At 39.6% G+C, this 19726-nt stretch overlaps 1 protein-coding gene across 11 annotated transcripts in view; it reads right to left on the bottom strand.

The window, feature by feature from the left end:
* Positions 1-19726, bottom strand: part of ANKRD44 (ankyrin repeat domain 44) — a 144115-nt gene that overhangs the window by 36102 nt on the left and 88287 nt on the right. For 3 of the 11 annotated variants that reach the window (XM_074829549.1, XM_074829558.1, XM_074829551.1), the window contains exons 7-16: positions 19332-19474; positions 17731-17943; positions 16221-16299; positions 12957-13071; positions 9319-9401; positions 7899-8016; positions 5420-5488; positions 4538-4678; positions 1640-1750; positions 526-637 (exon numbers count right to left, since the gene is read on the bottom strand). In XM_074829549.1, the coding sequence (XP_074685650.1) occupies positions 526-637; positions 1640-1750; positions 4538-4678; positions 5420-5488; positions 7899-8016; positions 9319-9401; positions 12957-13071; positions 16221-16299; positions 17731-17943; positions 19332-19474 (1184 nt within the window). The remainder of the gene's footprint in view (positions 1-525; positions 638-1639; positions 1751-4537; positions 4679-5419; positions 5489-7898; positions 8017-9318; positions 9402-12956; positions 13072-16220; positions 16300-17730; positions 17944-19331; positions 19475-19726) is intronic. The other 8 variants (XM_074829552.1, XM_074829556.1, XM_074829559.1 and 5 more) reach the window with 4 other exon arrangements.

The following is a 19726-nucleotide window of genomic DNA, read 5'->3' as shown; positions in this document are numbered from 1 at the left end:
CAACGACAACAAAAACCCCAGTGACATTGCATACAAGGTTAATCTTGATTATGGTAACTTTATCAATGCTGCTATTGTTTCATCAGAGAAAAAACAGGCACTGCAGGTATGCAGCTGACAAAAGCTATTTACTCTCTCAGTTTGTAAGTCAGATAATGTGCCAGCTGCAGAAGACATACACCATCATGTACTAGGAACTATCCCTTACTACTGGCACATCCACACACCCCGAGAATACTTTGATCACAGTTAAAAACAATTTGAGAACACATAGACTCCACTCAAAGACAACATTTAAGCACCAGCTTACTGAACAAGGCCTGGATTATCAAGATTAACATGTTTTTAAAATACAACTGGTTGCATATACTTCAGTTAACTGCACTGTATTGCAGGTTTTCACAGATTTGTGAATATCCAAAGAATTCAAATAGTAACCATCAGGGCATTTCATAATACTAGCATATATACATATATATATATATCTCAGCAGTTAAGAGTTCTCCAAACTGTCTGAGCACTCACCAGTTCCAAACACTGCCGGTGCCCATAGGCAGCAGCGTAATGCACAGTGTTGTACCCCTCTTTGTCTTGGATGGACGGATTGGCATCATTTTGTAGAAGAAACTCTAGACACCTGTGGACAATTCACTGGTTTAAATGAGATCTCACAGTATTTAACAGACATCTCTCACTGGAACTAGGAGCAGTGCTGAAAACTGGCAGTTAATTCTGTATTTCTAGCGGCACCTCAAATCACTTACGAGTTTCCCTCTTTTCACCAAGAGCTCCCCACATTCACCATTTTTTAAACAGAAAATTCCTACTCATCTTTGAAGACCTTCTTCATAAACAACGATCTTCAACCCAACCTTTGCTACTCTAGATCACAACATCATTTTCTATTACAAAGACTGAAATAAACCTTCACACTCTGTATCGTGATGTAAACACCTAGAATTGTTACTACTGTATGTAAAAATTCTTAGATCAAACCTCCAAACATGCTCTATGGCAAGCTGAAAAATAAAAACTTAACTGAGTGAATTTCCTGCCATGTATGTTCATAAATATATTTTCTTCTTTGTTGGCTAATTTTTTTTAAACCATGTGTTTTTCAGAGGATCCCTTATGCTCTTTATAGTGCCTGCCACTTTTTCTTATACCATCAAGAAATCATCGTTTTGTTATTGGTACTTTCTTCCATAGCTTGTAATCTGTAGTGAATGTAAGGCTGTCATATGAAAAGGGGGATTTTTTAAAACAAAAAAATCATTAAGCAGCTAGATGAAAATGTCAATCCAAGTAAATAGAGGAATCCATTGGCTACTTCTTTTTGCAACATCCGTGCTCAGTGAAAAGCATTAAAATAAGACAGTGCATGATACTAAAGAATTATTAAATTACTGAAGCAGTACATTTTCAATTAAGAAACAGCAACAAGCACAGAAACAGAAATATTAGGGAATATATGCACGGAGAAGAGCATAGAGCTTTTTTCTTTAGGTTAGCCCTCATTAAAGCCAAGCATTGTGTTTAGCAGAGCAATGAATGAGCAAAAGCAGAGGGTAGACTGCAGCCCAAAGCAGTGGCGTTCTCCAGAAATGGAGTCTAACTGCTTTATTGACACCAAACTTACAATGCAGCTTCTTTTTCCTTCATCTCATTGGCTCTTTCAAGTTCTTCAGCATTTTCATGGGAGTTACCTAAAATATTCTTTCTTCTTAGCACAGAGGACAGAAAAATGCAACTTTTTTTCAAAATATTATACCAGTGATTTTGCCGCAATCTGCCACCCATCCCCAATCTCCTCTTCAATGAGTTGACCTCCTCCAGCCAACAATAAGAATTATACAAGTTAAATGTGTGTACTTCATGGGTCTGCAGCTAATAAGTTTTGCAAGCTATGGAGACAGCATGGTAGTTTATCGTCCCACAAGTCAATGCCAGAAAAAAACTCATAGAAAATTCCGGTTTCTATCAGAAACAGTTTGACCATCACTTTCTAGAATCCCTCCGTTTCTTCCACAGCAATGCTGTGCATTTTGTTTCCTTTGCAGAGAGGAACTCAGGATTACCACAGCTTGCTTCTTCCTTCAGTAACCTGCTAGTTCTTCTCTAGCATTTAGGATTTAAAGAAACTTTAATCACTGATACTAAATCGGTCTATATTGAATCTGCATTAGCTGGGTTGCTGACTCTCATCACTTTCTGTGAAATATCTGGCCAACACTGTGTGAATCTCCTGGTCGGGTCCTCTGGATTCTTCAAAATGCTCAACATGTCCTCATATTCCTGCATACCCAGATCATTTCTGGCACCTCTGCTTCCCAGCTGGATGGATGGCAGACAGAAGACTATGATTTGTGATCTTACAATCGTGAGCTTGTGATTATATCTTTCTTGGCCACCAAGGCTAACAGAGAATATATTACAAACTGCCATCATCATGGATTAGTAGCTTGAAAGGTTTGTAGAAGGACAGTTGATAATTTCACTCTCAATATAACATGCAAATTCCTGACTGGATTCTGCACAATGCAGAACAGTACATTCTTTCTTTAATATGCAATTTCCCATTCGTAACTGTCAAGATTTGACATTCTTCCTGTGGGTGCTAGAAATAATGGTTGTTCTACAAACCCAGGGTCTGTCTGATGTCCACTGACTCAGAAAAAACTTAATCATTAATAAAATAACTCCCCTGAATATTAACATTGTAAGCTCATAGACAGTACTCATATGCTATGTTGAAGTCCTACCTGCATCTGCTTTCGGTTAACTACAAATCAGCAAGATCCCAAAATAAGATTCCCTGAAGAGAATAAGTGATGATCTGGAGAAACAGTACGTACTCAGAAACTGCAATCATCTATTTAATGAAAATGCTGTTGTGATTTCCATTGCAGGAAAGGGACCAGAAGCAACATTTACCAAAATAGTTGAAACAACAGGGCAACCTCACTGCACCAAGACTTCTCCCTGCTCATTAACTGCCCACATCCAAAGTTAAATAATTATGAATATTCTTTGGACTGAGGTTGCGTGACCTTGGGAGTTTTTTGCCATTCAGCAGGAAAAAAAATATGCTGACCTATAAAATAATGGACTGCAAATAGCGTTTCATCTATGTAACAAGGCTTCTTCCAGAACATCTCAAACTGGAAAATTTAATGAGAAGACAGCATCACCATATCAGAATCAATTTGTTTGGACTATAGGGGCAAATAAAGGCCACATATTCCTGCCAATGTTCAGGATGTGACTGAAGTAAGCTTTTTTATAAAAAAAAAAAATAGTGATGGAAGTAGATGCATCCTGAAGTTAATCAGGAGCTTGTTTAAATGCAGGAACTTCACCTACAAAGAGCCAAAAGCTGAAAAATGCACAACCATTCTCAACACCCCAAATAACACCTCACCCTGGCAAGACAGAATTAGAAACAGTCAGCGGTGAAAGCCTTCCTACAAGCCTACTCTGACTGTAATGCCAAACACAGACCTTTGAAAATTCTGCTGCCTTCTTCCCAGCACTGTTCACATTTGAGGGTGATAGGAAAGACATTTTTTATGTCAGTATTATCACAGCAAATGATGAAGAAGCCACCACGGCTCTGGTATGGCATGCAAACCTCTACCATAAGGTTAAGCCAAAGTTTTCCTGCAGTGGCTTTGAGGTGGTATTCTGCTGGGAATGAACCAGATGTATTTTTACCAGACTTCACTATACAAGAAAATAAAAAAATAGTTCCTTACTGTTTAGAGGAATGAGACAGAGAAACATGGGATGACCTAAAATAAATACAGGTCGCTAACAGTTTTAGGAGAGAACTAACAGGATAACTGTGAGCCTGTTTTATACAGTATGTTATAAGGAAGAGATTGCCAAAATATGCAACTATCTGAGAATTAGAAACTACAGCCACTAACCACGGATTTCTATGTTTTGCAGCTGTTTTCCCCCTTTCTCAAAAGAACAGCACTGCATTCTGCCAAAGCATATTCCCCAGGCCTCTCTCTTTTTAAAGTCTCTAAAAAGCAACCTGTTTGGACAGGGTGAGCATTTTTATCAGCTCTGACAGTGGAGAGAGACTGCTGGGTAGATCTATCCCATCTTTTCCAGATGTCCATCTGTCACTATAGCCCGTCTAGGAAAATCTATCCTTCTGCTGTCTCTTGCTCCACCCCTTCTGATGGACTTGCAAAGCAGATGTAGAAAATTCTCTGAGCTTACTCTTACAAGGAAACCACACAGAAGAAAACAGAAGACAAAACGTTGTGAAAATAGTTCACTAGGACAGGGTGGCTGCAAAACTGTGCGTTACATCAAAGGTGATCCATAGAGCTGAAATGCCACATCATCTGGGGATATGGCTTATAGTCAGAGCAACTCAGTGTGGAGTTATGCATACATCTGAGAGAGATACGTTTGCTAGTGGGATCACTATTTTGGCTCAAATGACAGCATCATGAAGAGAATAGAATGGCACTGATTTAGCAAAACACTTTAAACAAGGAATACAAAGAGTCTTTCTTACTTTCGGTCCATGTCAGAAGCAGCAGCATAGTGCAAAGGGGTGCGTCCCCAGTCATCCGTTTCATTAATATTGGCTCCTGTTGTCACCAGTGTCTCAATACAGTGGAAATGACAATTTGCAGCTGCATAGTGCAAAGGTGTCCTGGAACATAAGTGACAACTTGTTACCTCATATTCCAGTATGCACCACCAAGGACAACAATAAACCTTAACTGCTGCATTCCTACAGATTTCAAGCAGTCAATATCAGCGCCTTAAGTTCCTCTGATGAAATGCAAAGTTACAGAAATTTAACAAAATTATGTGTTAATAGGAAGTTTTAGTTCTCCTACAAAGCCTAATAGGATACAAATCATCAATCTGTGTCTTGCAAACGACCTATTGCCTGTGACAGCCTCTGCTGTTGCTCTGCATACAGACTACTTTCTTCCAGTGGGGAGGCAGAGCAAAGCACAGTGCCCCTTGCAGCATCTTATGTAGCCAGCATAGCAACACTCATAGCAGCAGTTCATATGGGGGAAAAAAACCTCTAGGAAGCACGTCAAATATCACCATCACAACCCAGGTGTTGTCTTGGGCACACAAGCACAAGAATTTAGGCAATAAGAGAAGCAATAAGGAAAAAAAAAAAAAAACCTGTGATATTTTAAAACAGAAAACTCAAGAGGGCAGGATGGCTTTTATGTATTTAATGAAGCCTGCACCTGTCTGCCTGGCATATAACTGCAGCAGCAAGAGTTCTGCAGAGAAGGACAAACTCCTACTTTATTTTACTGTAATTTTTCATAGAACATATGATTTCCAGACTGGGGTGGTCTTTCTTCCTTGCCTGCTAGATTCTTTTTTTTTTTTCTTTTTTAAACAAGCTTCATAATTTACCTACCTCCCACATTTGTCCTTCTTATTAAAATCTGCTCCACTGCTTTGCAAGAGTTTTATACATTCAACATTACTGGAAAAAGAAGTAAAGAAAACAAAACATGAACAAAACAGAAGTTTACATCTGTGTTGCCCCCTCCCCCCAAAAAGAAAAATGTTACTCTATTTTTGTATTATTTGCCATGCAAAAACAGGGTACGGAGAAATACAACATGAAATTCAATTAAACAGAAAATGAAGCTTTAAAAAACTATCTTCTTTCTTTCTAGAAAACCTCAAACTTCTGCTGAAGAAAAAAAATAATTTTCCAAAGGCAGCACAGTAAATATGATTTGAATTCTACAAGTGTGCTTGTAGATTTTCAATGCAAGCTGTACTCTAATACTTCCCACACTGAACTGGTATTTTGTAAGAGAACTTCAAAAGAAAGTTGTTGCTAGCTTATAAAATGCCAGTCTAATAATGAAGAGGTGACATTTAACGAAATCCACCCCTGTTCAGCAAAGCATTCAACAGTAAGCACTTTGCTCAAATCCTGTTTACTTAGTAAGATTTAATCACAAGAGTTACTTTTAGGTTTATTCTCATATGATTTGTTGACTATTGATAGATTTAAGGGGCACAGCTATTTGAAGTGACTGTCACAACAAGATTGCATTTATATAGGTGGATTAGTTAGATTCCATTGCTTTGTATCTGTTGAAAGAATTCACCACAGCATAGCTGCTTCTTCATCTTGTTTAAAGCCAGGTGATTTTTAGTAGAAAATAAAAGAGCTGAATTCTCACGTTTTGTAATTCAAGCCAATAAATGTATGATTCCAAGCCAGAAAATGACATAAAGAAGCACAGCACTTTCCAAGACTCCTTGTCATTTACAGGGGCAATAGATCATTTGTGTTCACAATCAGATGAGCAGGCCTTTGAAATATGTTCTCCTCCTAGTACCCATGCAACTCCCATTAATGTAATGGGAGTAACAAGCATGTGTCAGGAAAAAAATGAATGCCTTCTGTATAGCTTCAGGAAAAAAAAAAAAAGACCGGATGCAGTATGTTGGCGTATGTTCATCCCTAAACTGCTATTGCATAAAATAGCTACAGAACACTCACCGCAATGTACTAAAAATAAAAACACTTGTTAGTGATGACAACTGTAGTAAACCACTGGAAAAATATGGTTTATTTTCATGAGCCACTTTTGCTTCTTGTGAAGCATCTCCTTCTCTTTAGGACAGCCACGTTGTTTTTATTATTCTTTTGGGGTGCAGCCTTATCAAAGAGGTAGCATCTGAACTATACTATGATAATCTCCATCCAAGCAACAGTCACACCTCCTCTATTAATGTGAGACAAGTATCAAGAAGAGTAACACCGTAAGAATAATAAAAACAGTATTTGGATCAATTTTATTAGTTTTTTGTAGTAACAAAAAATTTGTGATATACATTTTAGTCCACTAAGAAGTAAAAACAACTTCCAGAGAGACTGACAAGTATTTGCTGTGGATGACCATTTCTGCTTGCTGTAACCACAGAGAATCCAAGCTGGGTTCTAGCCAAGGCTCCATTTCAGCTGTTTTCTGAGCCATAAAGTACTCAGCAGAAGAGTCAAAACTCAATCCTTGACAAATGTTTTGTCCTTTTGCTAGATTAACTTCACAGGACTCCACTGACAATTATTTGTAAATATTTAAGCTAAGTGGATGCTACATTTTCAACCTAAATTATGTATTTCAGTCTTCATTTGTTTCCATTTCTGGCCTCCCAGCACTTATTAGGAATGCATCACCCTGAGAGAACGACAGTCCTTTGACTTTCTAATTTGGAGCTTGGGGGTTGTTTGCTTGTTTTGGGGTTGTTTTGTTGTTGCTGTTTTGGTTTATTGGTTTTTCATCTAGAAACTTTCGAACTTGCACCTGAAAAATGGGAAAGAGGGAGATGGGCTGCATTTGGACTCCAGAGTTGCAATCTGACGGGCACTGTTGCGTAGTTGCATTTTTGGACAAGGACACAGTTCAAAGCATTAACTTCCCTGCCAGCAGCATCCCAGGAGCTACAGCTCCTCCTCCTCATTCGCTTTGCCCTAGAGGAACTGATTTCCTGCTGACCACTGGCCCTCAGCAACCGTTGTGGCCAACAGACAGACCTGGGTGAGTATGCAGTACCCCCACCCAAAGCTGAAGCATTCTTCACATGGGCATGAAAAGAAAGAGTTTTACCCTATGCTGAAACCCGTGCTTCAAATCACAACCCAGCTCTCTGCGGTAGAGGGAACCAGACCATCTCCTTTACTTTGCAAGAAACCCCTACACGAGGGCAGTGGCAATAGACAGCCTCAAGTGACCCAGATCTGACATCTGACCACTTTGCTTCTCTTGCACCACAATAAATTCCTCTGTGGATGGCACAGTCAAGTTGGCTGGCAGCAAATCTGCAATGAAGCCACTAAATAACTTACAACAGCTACAGTCACAGCTACTCACCCTCCTGCAGCGGCAGCGTGGAGGCACGTTCTTCCAAAACTATCAGGGGTGTCTATTTCAAAGCCTGCAGACAGCACGTGCTCATTACTAAACAAGGACACTATGCTATACTTTTGTCCTAGTTAAACCACAAGAAACATTGCAGAGACAGAAAAATCAGTTAGTTGGAAAAAAACAGAACGCAAGCAACTACAGTCAGAAAGAGGTTGTCACGGGAACGGCGAGCGGCTGCTCCAGTTTGGCAGCTCTATAAAAAGAGCTGCAAAGTCGACGAGCATCTATTTCCGCATCCAGCTCTGCGCCCCATCCCTATTTAAAACCATGTGACAGGCATTTATAAGGCAGATACTTATCAAGAGGACGGCAACAGCAGGACATGAAGACAGAAAACATGAAGAAATGAGAAAAAAACAGAGAGTCAGTCTGAACATGAAATGGGGCCATTTTTATTATGTGTGGTTTTCAAGGTTGGAAAGAGGCTTCCAGGAGCACTTAGGGATATTCATCACAATGCACAAGGTCAATGATATAAGCCTAGCAGTATTAACTCGGGTCACCCAGAGCTTTTTTCTCTTCCTTCTTGATCTAGTGGTCAAGGCCAGAGCGCGCCAATGTTTAATGTAATGGGATATGTACTTGCCATTTTTCACACTTTTTTAATATCCTACAGAACTCGAGTTTAGGGGGAAAAGTAGTTGTAGGAGATTTTACATGTTAAGTAATGAAGCAGTTTTCTAGAAAAAGCATATGATCTGCATTGTGATTTTTTAACTCATGGGAACTCTTGCCTGGAAAAAAAGAATTTGGAATTTGGCACCTGATCACTGCCTCTTTTGAAACAGTTGCATCAGCAAACTCCTGCTTCTTTTGCTTTGGGCTCTCATGAGGATCCTGAGACTGCTCTCTCGACACTACACTTTCACTCATTTCCCCTCTCGTGCCCACAGAGCTTTGGCCAGCCTAACTCCTTTACGCTGCCTGGATTCAGAAACACACTTCAGCTGTATCTAAAATACATCATCGTCAGTGAGATATAAATACCTGCATCGATGCAGGCACCAAGGAGATAATTTCTTGAATTATTCCTTCGGGGGAAAAAAAATCCAAATCAAAACAGTATCTCACACTCCTACAGTTTGGAAAAGGGTCCTAAATTTCCTCCCTCCTCCTGGTGAATTAATATAAACTCTCTGAACCTGCCAGGAGAAAAGAGCTTCAGGCATGAACAATACAGGATGCGAGGAAGTACCAGCATGCCATTAGGAAAGCCTCGCACGCTCCGTACACTACACCACACAGCCGAACACAGCAGCACAGGAAGTCTTTCATTTGAACAATTCACAACAACGAGTATAAGGGGGCCGAAAGCAGCAGAGACAGACACTACTTGAGCTCCACAGACACTGCGGGATTTACTTACCCGATGACAACAATTTCCTGCAGCAGTCTGAGTGAGCATTCAGCGCTGCTAAGTGTAAAGGGAACATGTTGTGGATCCCACACCTGAAAGGCACAACAGCCTCATTACACAGAGTCATGTGAAAATGCAGGTTGCATACAGACACAACACATCAAAAGCTCCTTCCACAAAGGCAGCGGTTTTTATATTTTTTGAGGAAGATTCTTCCTGCCATGCTATTTTTATCTGTATTTCCTTACCAGCCTTCTTGGGAGTTAAAAATATTCTGATACAGCAAAATTTTGGCATTATGCTTTGAACAGAATGGGGCAGGAAGGTTTCTAAAAATTCAAGGCTAAAGCCAAGGTAAGGGAGGAAGTGAGAGAGCAGTTATTGCTTGGAGTCAATTTCCCAGTGCGGGATGCACAAATTTCTGCATTAGCTACACATACTGCAACTGCCATTCTGAAGTAAAAGTAAATGCAGAAATCTTCTTGACAGTATTTCTGAAACCCATTTTTCCTACAGTTAACATCCTTTAGATACCTCTCGTGGGTTTTCAAAGCTTCCCCTTCTTCCCTCTATCTCTCTCTTCCCTGGGGCTGGGGTAGCTGATGGCTCTTCTTCACACTTTCCTTTAGGCTGCCGTGACACTTAGGTTTTCTTCCCACATCCTAAGAACCAAACATCCAATTTTCCTATTTGCTCCAGCTACACTCCTCACACTCCCTTTCACTTTTATCCCCTTTTAACACAGGGCCTCTCTTCATTACACTATAAACTTCTCAGACCAGACATGCCAGGTAAAAAAAAAAAAAGTAGGCACCTATCATTAAGCTAAATCTGTATCAGGCAACCACATAGTTTTTAAACAAGCTGAGCACTCAGCAGCTTTTATTAGTATCAGCAAATCAGCCCAGTTCAGTCCCTAAGCATGCCGCTGTTTACTGTCTTAGAAGACTTTTGGGTTTGGACATCTTGGCTTCTGTCATTTAGCATTGTTTTGTGAAAAGCATCTTGTTATTCTAGAAATATTATCCTACCGGCAGTCCTCCAAGTGCACATAAACACGGAGTTTCTGAAACCAACTATCTTGACAAGATTATCATCTACCTTCAGCAGATATATTTTTGAAAAATGACACACTCTTGAACAATAGCAGATGGATTCATATCTGCCCTTCATTTCTGCAAGACAATTGGTGGATGGGAGTGTGTGATCACCTCATGGAAGAGGATTTCAGATACGGACCCAAAGATGAAGAAACTTGTTTTTCTGCAAGACTCACTATAAATCATAATTACTAATGAAGCTTTAGACAAAAATTAATGTGGATGTTTATAAAGATATCTTGCTCTCTCCAACATTTTATACACATATGTATTTAACTAACTTTGAAAAACTTACTTTTTCCAGAAGCACAGGCTCATCCTTCCTGTGTCTTCACATTAAATGTGTCCTCCTTGCTGCTTCACTACACTTAGGAGTGACTTGGGGTGCTGTACAAATTTTAATTTCGCTAGCTAGTGTCAGCATCTACATTTTAGAGTAAATCTATTAAAAGATGATCTGACATCCTATTCTTTGAAGGAAAAGGCACAAGCTCCACCAAGCTGCTGCATCTGTACGAACAGGTTGCCTTTTTTAGCTGTGGATTCATTTATTTAAGCTAATATAGGACATTCTGTATCGCCGTGCATCTTCCTACACCCATTTCCCTCTATCTCCTCCTCCACCTAGTTATCTAAAGGAATATTTTTCTTCTTTCATGTCAAGTTTTCCACCAGCGCGTTTTGGCTGGTTTCCATTGAAATACACTATCTGCACATCTGCTAACCAGTGTCACACTTCTATAGCACTGTTCACACTGGTTCCTCCCACCCCTTACACACTTTCCCCTTTAAATGCAGTTGCCTCAAAGACTGACTGAGCTGTCTGCAGTTGTTTCTAACAACACTGCAGAATTTTCTTTTCAAAGCCAGTTCAGGGAGCTCAGCCAGAGTTATTTACATGCAGCACATATGAAAGCCCATTCCCAGCATTTCAATGCTCCTTGTTTAGCACAGACAGTAGCATCATTTGGATCTGCCTGGTGTCTCTGAGCCAACTTCTTATTTCACTTATTTCTGCTGCTGGAAAAAGTATTTTATTCAATCAATGTTCCAGTTGTCCATGTGTGAAATAGAAATTTCTAACTGGATAACCCTGATTCCAAGAGTGGGCTATCCCACTGCATCTCATTTTCCCTTTAAACCTCAAGATAAGAGACAGACTGAGACTTGCTGTACTGGAGAAAGAGCTAGGAAAAATACACGTCTACCGAGACACCAAGATCCTGATGCTGGCTAAGTTAATAAAATCCAGTGACGTTAGCTGAAGCCTGTGGAATTTCATTATCCATGCCAACTGAAGATCTGTTCCACCTTCTGAGTTTACATGGTGACAGTTGTACTTGATAAAGGAATATGGGCAAAAATGTGACCCTTTTTAAACATCATCAAGCAAACAGAATACTGAGAGCTGCAAGTATCTTCAAAATTAAAACCAGCTCATTTGCATCTGAAAGCAGGTTTTCCTACCTATGTAAATCAAGAATAGTCACTGATTTCTATGATAGGTTCTAAGTAGAAGACTCTTAAATCATATTTTGGAGACATGTGAAGGTAATTGCCGAAAACTTCCATTCATGAAATCAGATGCTGCTATTAAACACATGGTACAGATATCCTTCATGGCATGGCATTACTCTGGCCTTATACCCCTTTGCTTACCTTCAGGTTTGCTATTTTCTTTTAACAGACCATAAGAACCTAACATAATTAACCAAAACTCAAGTACTCTTAAAAATCAAGCACCTGCCAATGTTTGAGTTGACAATACTTATACTGTGGGTGCAGTCTTGACACATGTGCAAGAGAAAAAAAAAAAAAAAAAAACAAACAAATTGAGTTGAAGCAGAAAGCACTAACAGCATTTAGAAATGTGTCTAATTTCAACTGCTTGTCTTTCTGTTCAAAAATACTCCCAAACTCACAAATCAGATAAAAGCAGTCCTATTATTTCAGCCACCTGAGTATCAGAAACCATGCAACATCAAGACAAGCTGTAGTTATCAGAAATACTTAGTATCATCTGCTATGCAATACTGCATTTCTATTGATTATCCTATGTCATACCAAAAAGTACAAGACAAAAGAATAATTGCCATGTATGACAGGCCACTAAACATTAGGCTAACTTAGATAGTAAGGAATGTGCACACAATTCCCTTGAAAGGCATCTGAATTTTTTTCAATTACATTTCCTATACAAACACATTGCTACGGACTTTCTGGAATAACTGTGATCAAGATGCACTTTATATACATACGTACTTCATGTACATTATATACCACTGTGCCACATCAATGCTTTAGGAAAAAGAAGCAGCACTTGTACTACTTGTAACTGCTTAACTCGTCATAGGAACTTAGTAGGACCTCCTTCCCCTCCACACTTGCCAAGTGTTCATATTTTAACCCCATGTCACCTGCTGAAGTACAGTACAATCATGCTTATCCATTTTAACCTTCACACTTCAGAACCCGAGGAGTAACTGTGTTTCTAGGCATCAGACAGAACACTTGGTCATTAGAAACAGCTCCACTCCAGGCACCTACTTGGCAGTATCAGCTCCGCTGGTTATGAGGGTGTTAATCAAAAGCTCATGTCCGTATCTTGCAGCCACGTGCAGAGGGGTGTTACCATCCTTATCAACACAGTCAATTTCCCCCCCTGCAAAAGATATTTTCATACAGTTTAACACTGAAAGATTAAGCATGAACCAGTGGCCACAAACATTATTTCTCTCTAGCAAATGCAGCATAACCAGTCTAGCCACAGAAACACTACATTTCAGAGACTGAGAACCAGCACACAGCAAGCTGTCAGCCACTGGTACTGAACGTGGTCTGGCAGCAGCATTTTCACCTCCCTCTCCAACTGCAGTGGTGGGGAAAAATGGTGGGAAATAGGTGACAGGATGACATACAATAGTCAAGTACATGATTCAGACTTGCTGCTCATCTAAAGGTACAAATGGATGCCTGGAATTAAACTAACCAAATAAACTGCTGAAACTATGCCCTCATTCATAAAGGCATTGCCACTCAACCTTACCTGTAAGACAGCAATGTTAAATAGTTTGTTCAGGAGTCCAGCCAGAACACACTGCAAACAACAAGTGTGTTGTGTGCCTTCTCTGTGTCTCACCAAAGAACAACTGAACAGCGCTTAAGTAGAACTTTTCCTGCTATAATTTAAGCCTGTCATCTTGTGTTTTATCCTCACAAGCAGGAAAAGTAGATTATTTCTTTCTTCTATGCTGCGGCTTTTGATCCATGCAAAGATTGCTATCAAGTCCTTGTTTTCTTTTTGGACCGAGGAACTGTAATTTTTTCAGTCTCTCCTTGTAAGTCAGGTTTGTTGCACTCCAACTATTCTCATCCTTCCCCCAGTCCTCTCCAGTTGGCCCACATCCTTCTGGAAGTAAAATGTCAAAAGCCCAGGAACAGTACTACAGCTGACATCTCCCAACGCTGAGCTGAGCAAAAGGATTACTTCATGCCTGCTGGCTACACTCCTATCTATATAATCCTGTACGTTTTACAGTACCATGTACATTGTTGATCATTTGTTTTAAGCACCATGACATTGTAGACTTGTGGTCAACAAGCTTCTGATCCTCTACATGCCCCAGATCCCTTCTCGAGGAACTGCCATCCACCCAGCTGTTGCCATTCTGAACTTGTCCAACTGATACTCCTGCCTGTGTGTGGGATCTTTCCTTTGCTTCACTTGCATTATAACTTCTGACTCCAATTTTACAGGATCATTTTCCATTCTGACTCCACCTTCTGCCAAACTAACAGTCTCTCCCAACTTCATGTTTTCTCCAAATGTTAAAAGCACATTTTCTACTCCACTATCCAAGTTGTTAATGAAAATACTGGATAGTTCCAGACCCAGGAGGGAAACTGAAAACCCCTCTCTACACCTTCCATTTCAACAACAGTCCATTTATTACTGATCTCTGAGTGTAGTTTTTCTACTAGTTATGCACCAACACTGTAATATTTTAATACTCCGTTAGTTTGCTGTGGGAATACTTTATGAAAGCATGTAAAAAGTCTTGCTAACATCATGTTAATATTTACTGCATGTCCACTATTCACAGGAGATAATGCCATAACTGTGACAAGAAAAGTCCCAGTAAAACACTATACAACGTTTTCTAACAGTAAATAAAGGTCAGTGAAATGCTGGAACAGGTTCCCTGGGGTGGAGCCTCCACCAGCAGAGGTCTCCCCAAACATTACCTGCCCACAGAAAAGTCAGAGGATTGTTCTGTGTTTGCAAAGCTTACTACCCTGCTGTAGAAGAGAATTACGTGCTTCAGCATCTTTTACTCTTGAAAAATCTATGCCAAATATTGCCCACTCCTCCTTTACAAACTGTTCATTCACTCATTTCAGAATTTTTGGCTGACCTATGTAAAATTCTCCAGCTTTTCTTTTTCCCCCTTTTTAAAGATAGGTATGACTTTTGCAATTTTCCAATTTTAAAGCAATCCATTCGTCCTCTACAAGTCGCTAGAGACAGCAGTCAGAAATTGAGACTCTTTAGCCAACTCATTAAGTACTGCAGTAAGTACTGCAGAATGAAACTCCATTTCTTTAAATCATTGACATTTCTCTCTTCCACAATATCCCATGGTAATGAGGCATAAAGTCACTTGCAATCAAATCTGTGTACAATACTAAAATCAGAGGGGCTGCAAACAAAGAAAGAAAGAAGCAAAACCCAAGTATATTGAAGAAGAGTACAGAGGCGTGAAGGACAGATGAAGAACTGCCAGCCCTTTCACACACAAATACAACAAACAACATCTGTAAGTCAGAGAGCATATTTGACTAAACAAATAAAAATTGCATTAAAGCACAGTTCTTCCAGTTTGACCAAACTCCTTTTATTATTACTATTTTATTTATCCAGGGAGACATATGACAACAATTTGCATGATGACCTGAAATAAGAATGAGGTCCTGAAGACCTGCATTTTAAAATACAATACTGTGTAAATGTGTAATTACATTCACAGTGCAACTGCTCAGTCATCTTCAACATCTCACACTTAAGTTCCAAGTTTGGGATTTTGGAAAACAAACAAAAAAACCAACCAACAAACCCCAGACCATCCTGTCTGGTATACTGGCCAAGGCTGGGAAGCATAAGTAAATAATCAGTAATAGCAACCTCTATCAATAAGAAACAGACCTCTCTCTACCAGATCTCCAACAATAATACCTGTTATACTCTGTAGTATTTTTGTACAAAGGAGTTACCTGATAATCAGGAATCCTGGCTATGCCAAAACAAACAAGGTGGCACTGGTCCACCCCCCTGAGTATTTATTCAACACTTAATGAAGACAGTGGCAAGGGGTGGACCTAAGGGCAGTGAAAGAAGTACAGCTGCTGAGTGCAGGGCAGAGAAAATGATCTGAGTTCTAACAACGCCAGGCTCCCCAAGGGAGGACAACTAGAAACTTTTTCTTTTTTTAGTTTTTAAATAATTTGAGAAGAAAACTTTTGCCAAAAGACCTAAATAGAGATTTGAACTCTTGTTTTCAGGTTAAGAATCACAACAGATCAGCTGGACCACAGTCAGCTGAAGGAATACAGGATTTTGTTAACAACCAAAATCTCAATTTGTGATGACATGCTGGAATGAGAGCTGTCAGTGCAGCTCAAAGCCGGAAGCTAATGGAGAGCTAAGCAACTCTCAGAGCAGTCCTTTGACACTTTGGGTCAGAACAACTGAAAACTGCAACCTTAGAAATGCCTAATCTTTTGGAGAGTCATTAAATAGGCACAGAAGCTTACCATTCTGAATGAGGGTCTGCGACCGCGTGAACCTCCCATGGACAGCTGTCATGTGCAGCGGGCTCTTCCCATCCTTACTCTAACAGAAACAAAACATAAACCCAACTATTTTGCATGTAAAGCAGTGGAAACAATTTGAAGTCTCTCAGCTCAACATCCTACAGCTGTTCTTCAGATAAAACCTCCACCGTAGTAGGACTGAATCTATACATGATGGTAAATGCAGAAGTTAGAAGTGTACAAGTTAAACAGTTCCTCAGCAATGAGTAGGAAATGGGCTGGAGTGGAGCCCGTCCTTACAGCCTGGCTGTACACAACACCTGTTAGAAATCTACAGGTATATGACATATTATTCCTGAATATTAGTTTTAAGTAACATTTCCCATTCAGTCATTATTTTCCCTAACCCTTGCAACAAGGGGAATAAAGAAAAGCGAAGGAACCATAAAGCTGAGTAGGAGCAGTCTCTGAGAGATTCAAGAACTATATCCTGTTTCTCAATCTGCATTTTACACATACATCCCAGAATAAAAGCCACTATATTAAAAAGTTTTGGTTAATAAATTTCCACGCAGTCAAAAACAGGATGTCTACAAAAGACAATTAGAAAACAGGGAAGGCACATGAAAGGAAAGGTACAATGAGTAGAGATCAATGTTTCGGGTTCTAGAGAAAAAAACTGAGACTGGGGAAGCCGAGGAGCTGAGAAAATAGCAATGGAAGGGTACCAACCACACTACTCACATCACTTCATGTTTACTGGCATGGGGTTTCACATTCATTGGCAAGCACAGTCCCTAATTTCATTTTAATAATTCTGAGTTTAAATAGTGCACTGACTATTCACTGATCTCAGGGGACTTGCAAGAGGTGTTAAATGCTCGGAGACCAGTTTTATAGGTGGGAAACTGAAACATGCCGAGTTTAAAGTAAAGCAGATAAAATCTTATATGAACTCAGAGATCTCAAGTCTTCTGGTACCTATACCAGTACCCTCTGTTGGGTAACAGCAAGTCCCTTTCAGCTTCATCAAGATGTATCAATTTATCTCAAGAGCATTCAGATATCCTAAACAACCAGACTTTGTAAACTCAGGCTCTAAAACAGATAAACAAACAACCTTCAGTTCTTACTTCCCCAGGAAAATCAAAAGGAACTTTTTAGATTCAGTTTTAATTAAATCCATATTGCAGGGGGAAGGAAAATTTACCACCACTCTCTGAGATAACATTTTGACATAGCTCCTGGGACTATATTTTAGTAGTGGTTCATGCCTTCAGGAGAGTGGCTGGCCTAGAGTTTAAAGCTGTCATTATATTTATCAAGGCACTGAGAGCTCCTCTGCTGGGAAGTAATCTCATCCAAACAGTTTAATGATCAACATTCTCAGCATCACTCTACTTCCATCAAAGATTTAAAGCCATGCTGTACTCGTTATTATAGTTTCCAGTCTCCTGGGGTATGCAAAATAGGATAAAGTAAAACTGAAGAGCTGCAATGCAAGTTTTACCTGAATGTTAACATCTGCCCCATTATTCACTAGCAATTCAAGACACAGTGCTCCATGAGTGGAGGCAGCAGCAAAATGCAAGGGAGTGAATCCATTATTATTAGGCTGATTTACATTAGCACCATAGTCAATCAGCTCATTAACAACAGAATCCTGACCATTGTAACAGGCAATGTGAAGTGCAGTATTTCCATAGATGTTCATTTCATCAATCTAAAATGAGACAAGGAGACATAGTTAAAATTACAGACATCAGCTTACCATTTTACATAATGCATCACATACTGCAAATGGAAATAGCTGGAGGCTTGAACTGTCATAGGGTATATTTCTCACCAGCAAATTTCATTGACAAAAATATACTCCCAGAGACCTTAATTTGGAATGCTTTACCTTTACTATTATTAACTTTTTATCCTACTGGCAATTTCTTAAAGCCAGTATAAAGCTTAAAGCTGATAGCAGGACTGTGTAATGATGATGATGACAAAAGTCCTAACAGCTGAAAAGCTTTTACATATAAGTGAGAAAGTAGGATAATTAAAAAGCTCACAATCTTTATTTAAAAAAAATTAAAACAGCAACTACTGAATTTTTGTGAACAGAATCACGCTTAAGAACTCTTTCCACAGATTTGTTTTGGGAAGGGAATGAAGGTGTCTGAGTGAAGGGGAGGTGAAACTGCACAGCCATTTACACTTCAATAAGAAACCACTTTCAGTAGCTCAGTATTACGAAGATTAAATTAAGATTATGTTACTTCTTGATGACTGGTTTAGTATTCAGCTGCTGTTCTGTAAAATAGGACTAGACAGATTGTAAAAAAGACTCAGAGACTACATGAATACCCTTCCATGAAATACAGGTGTCTCAAAAATCATATCCCCAGTGGTGGAGAATGTGGAAGTTAAAGACAGTTATTAGCACAGTACTGCTAATAACAGGAAACACCTATTCCCCTTCAACTTCACAGTCAACAGCCTGTGAACACGGACTTCTGACATTTTTTTGACAGGTCAAGTCAGCTGAAAATGCAGTGGCTTTATTTGACATCTCTGATTAACTCATGCAGGTCCTTCTGGTCATCTCGCTGCTGCTTTGAACCACTGACTTGACAATATTACACTAAGAGAAGTCTGTGCCCTGAAAAAAAAGTTCTTTTCCGAGTGAAAATAATCCTTCTCCTTCCCTCCATCAGCTACAGTGGAAATACAGGTTCCTAAACTTAAACAGCCCGGACTGCTATTTAGTAAAGTATGCAGTATATATGTTGAGAACAACCACTCATCATATCAAAAGGAATGTTGAGCCAAGGTAAATTTCATTATTCCATCTTCCTCTGCAGAAATGGCATATATTTCCTGATTTCTTCAGCAAGGTGGCCTGGAATTTACTGTCCATTTCAGACATCTTTTATTCCAGAATGTTTCCTGGATCTTGAACCAATAAACCACATGAAGTACAAGGTGGTCCAGAAAATGGGAACTATTTTCATTAGAAGCTCTCTGCCAATGTCCGTAGCAGCATCCATGAGAAAGAAGAAAAGAATATCTCCAAATACGGAGAAACACGGAAGCCACAAAGAGCCCTTTACCACATACCTCTACACCCAGGTTAAGGAGGTGTTTCACAATGTTAATCTGTCCATTGGATGCAGCTGCATGAAGTGGGGTATAACCCTTCTTGTCTTTACAAGTCACTTCTGCACCATGATTAATCAGTAAGGCAACAACTTCCAGGTGACCTTCAAAAGATGAAAGATAGTAATCAATGAGTATACCATCCTACAGCATCACTTCTCCCAGAGTACTGCTTTCTTGCTAATGCACTGCCCCTTTCACTGCTGTTTCACAATGCTCCCACAGTTCTACAAAGGAAAAAAAGCATTTTCGTAAATGTTCTTAATCCTGGCTCCAAGCCGTGTCAAGAAATCCATGCATTCACCTTCACCAGATGTGTCAAATTTCTCTTTACTGAATTAGTTTTCCAGTTATTA

This window comes from Strix aluco, chromosome 6 (genome assembly GCF_031877795.1).
Source record: "Strix aluco isolate bStrAlu1 chromosome 6, bStrAlu1.hap1, whole genome shotgun sequence".
Taxonomy (NCBI): domain Eukaryota; kingdom Metazoa; phylum Chordata; class Aves; order Strigiformes; family Strigidae; genus Strix; species Strix aluco.
The sequence above is the reverse complement of the archived record's forward strand: the minus strand, read 5'-3'. Positions and strand labels throughout refer to the sequence as shown.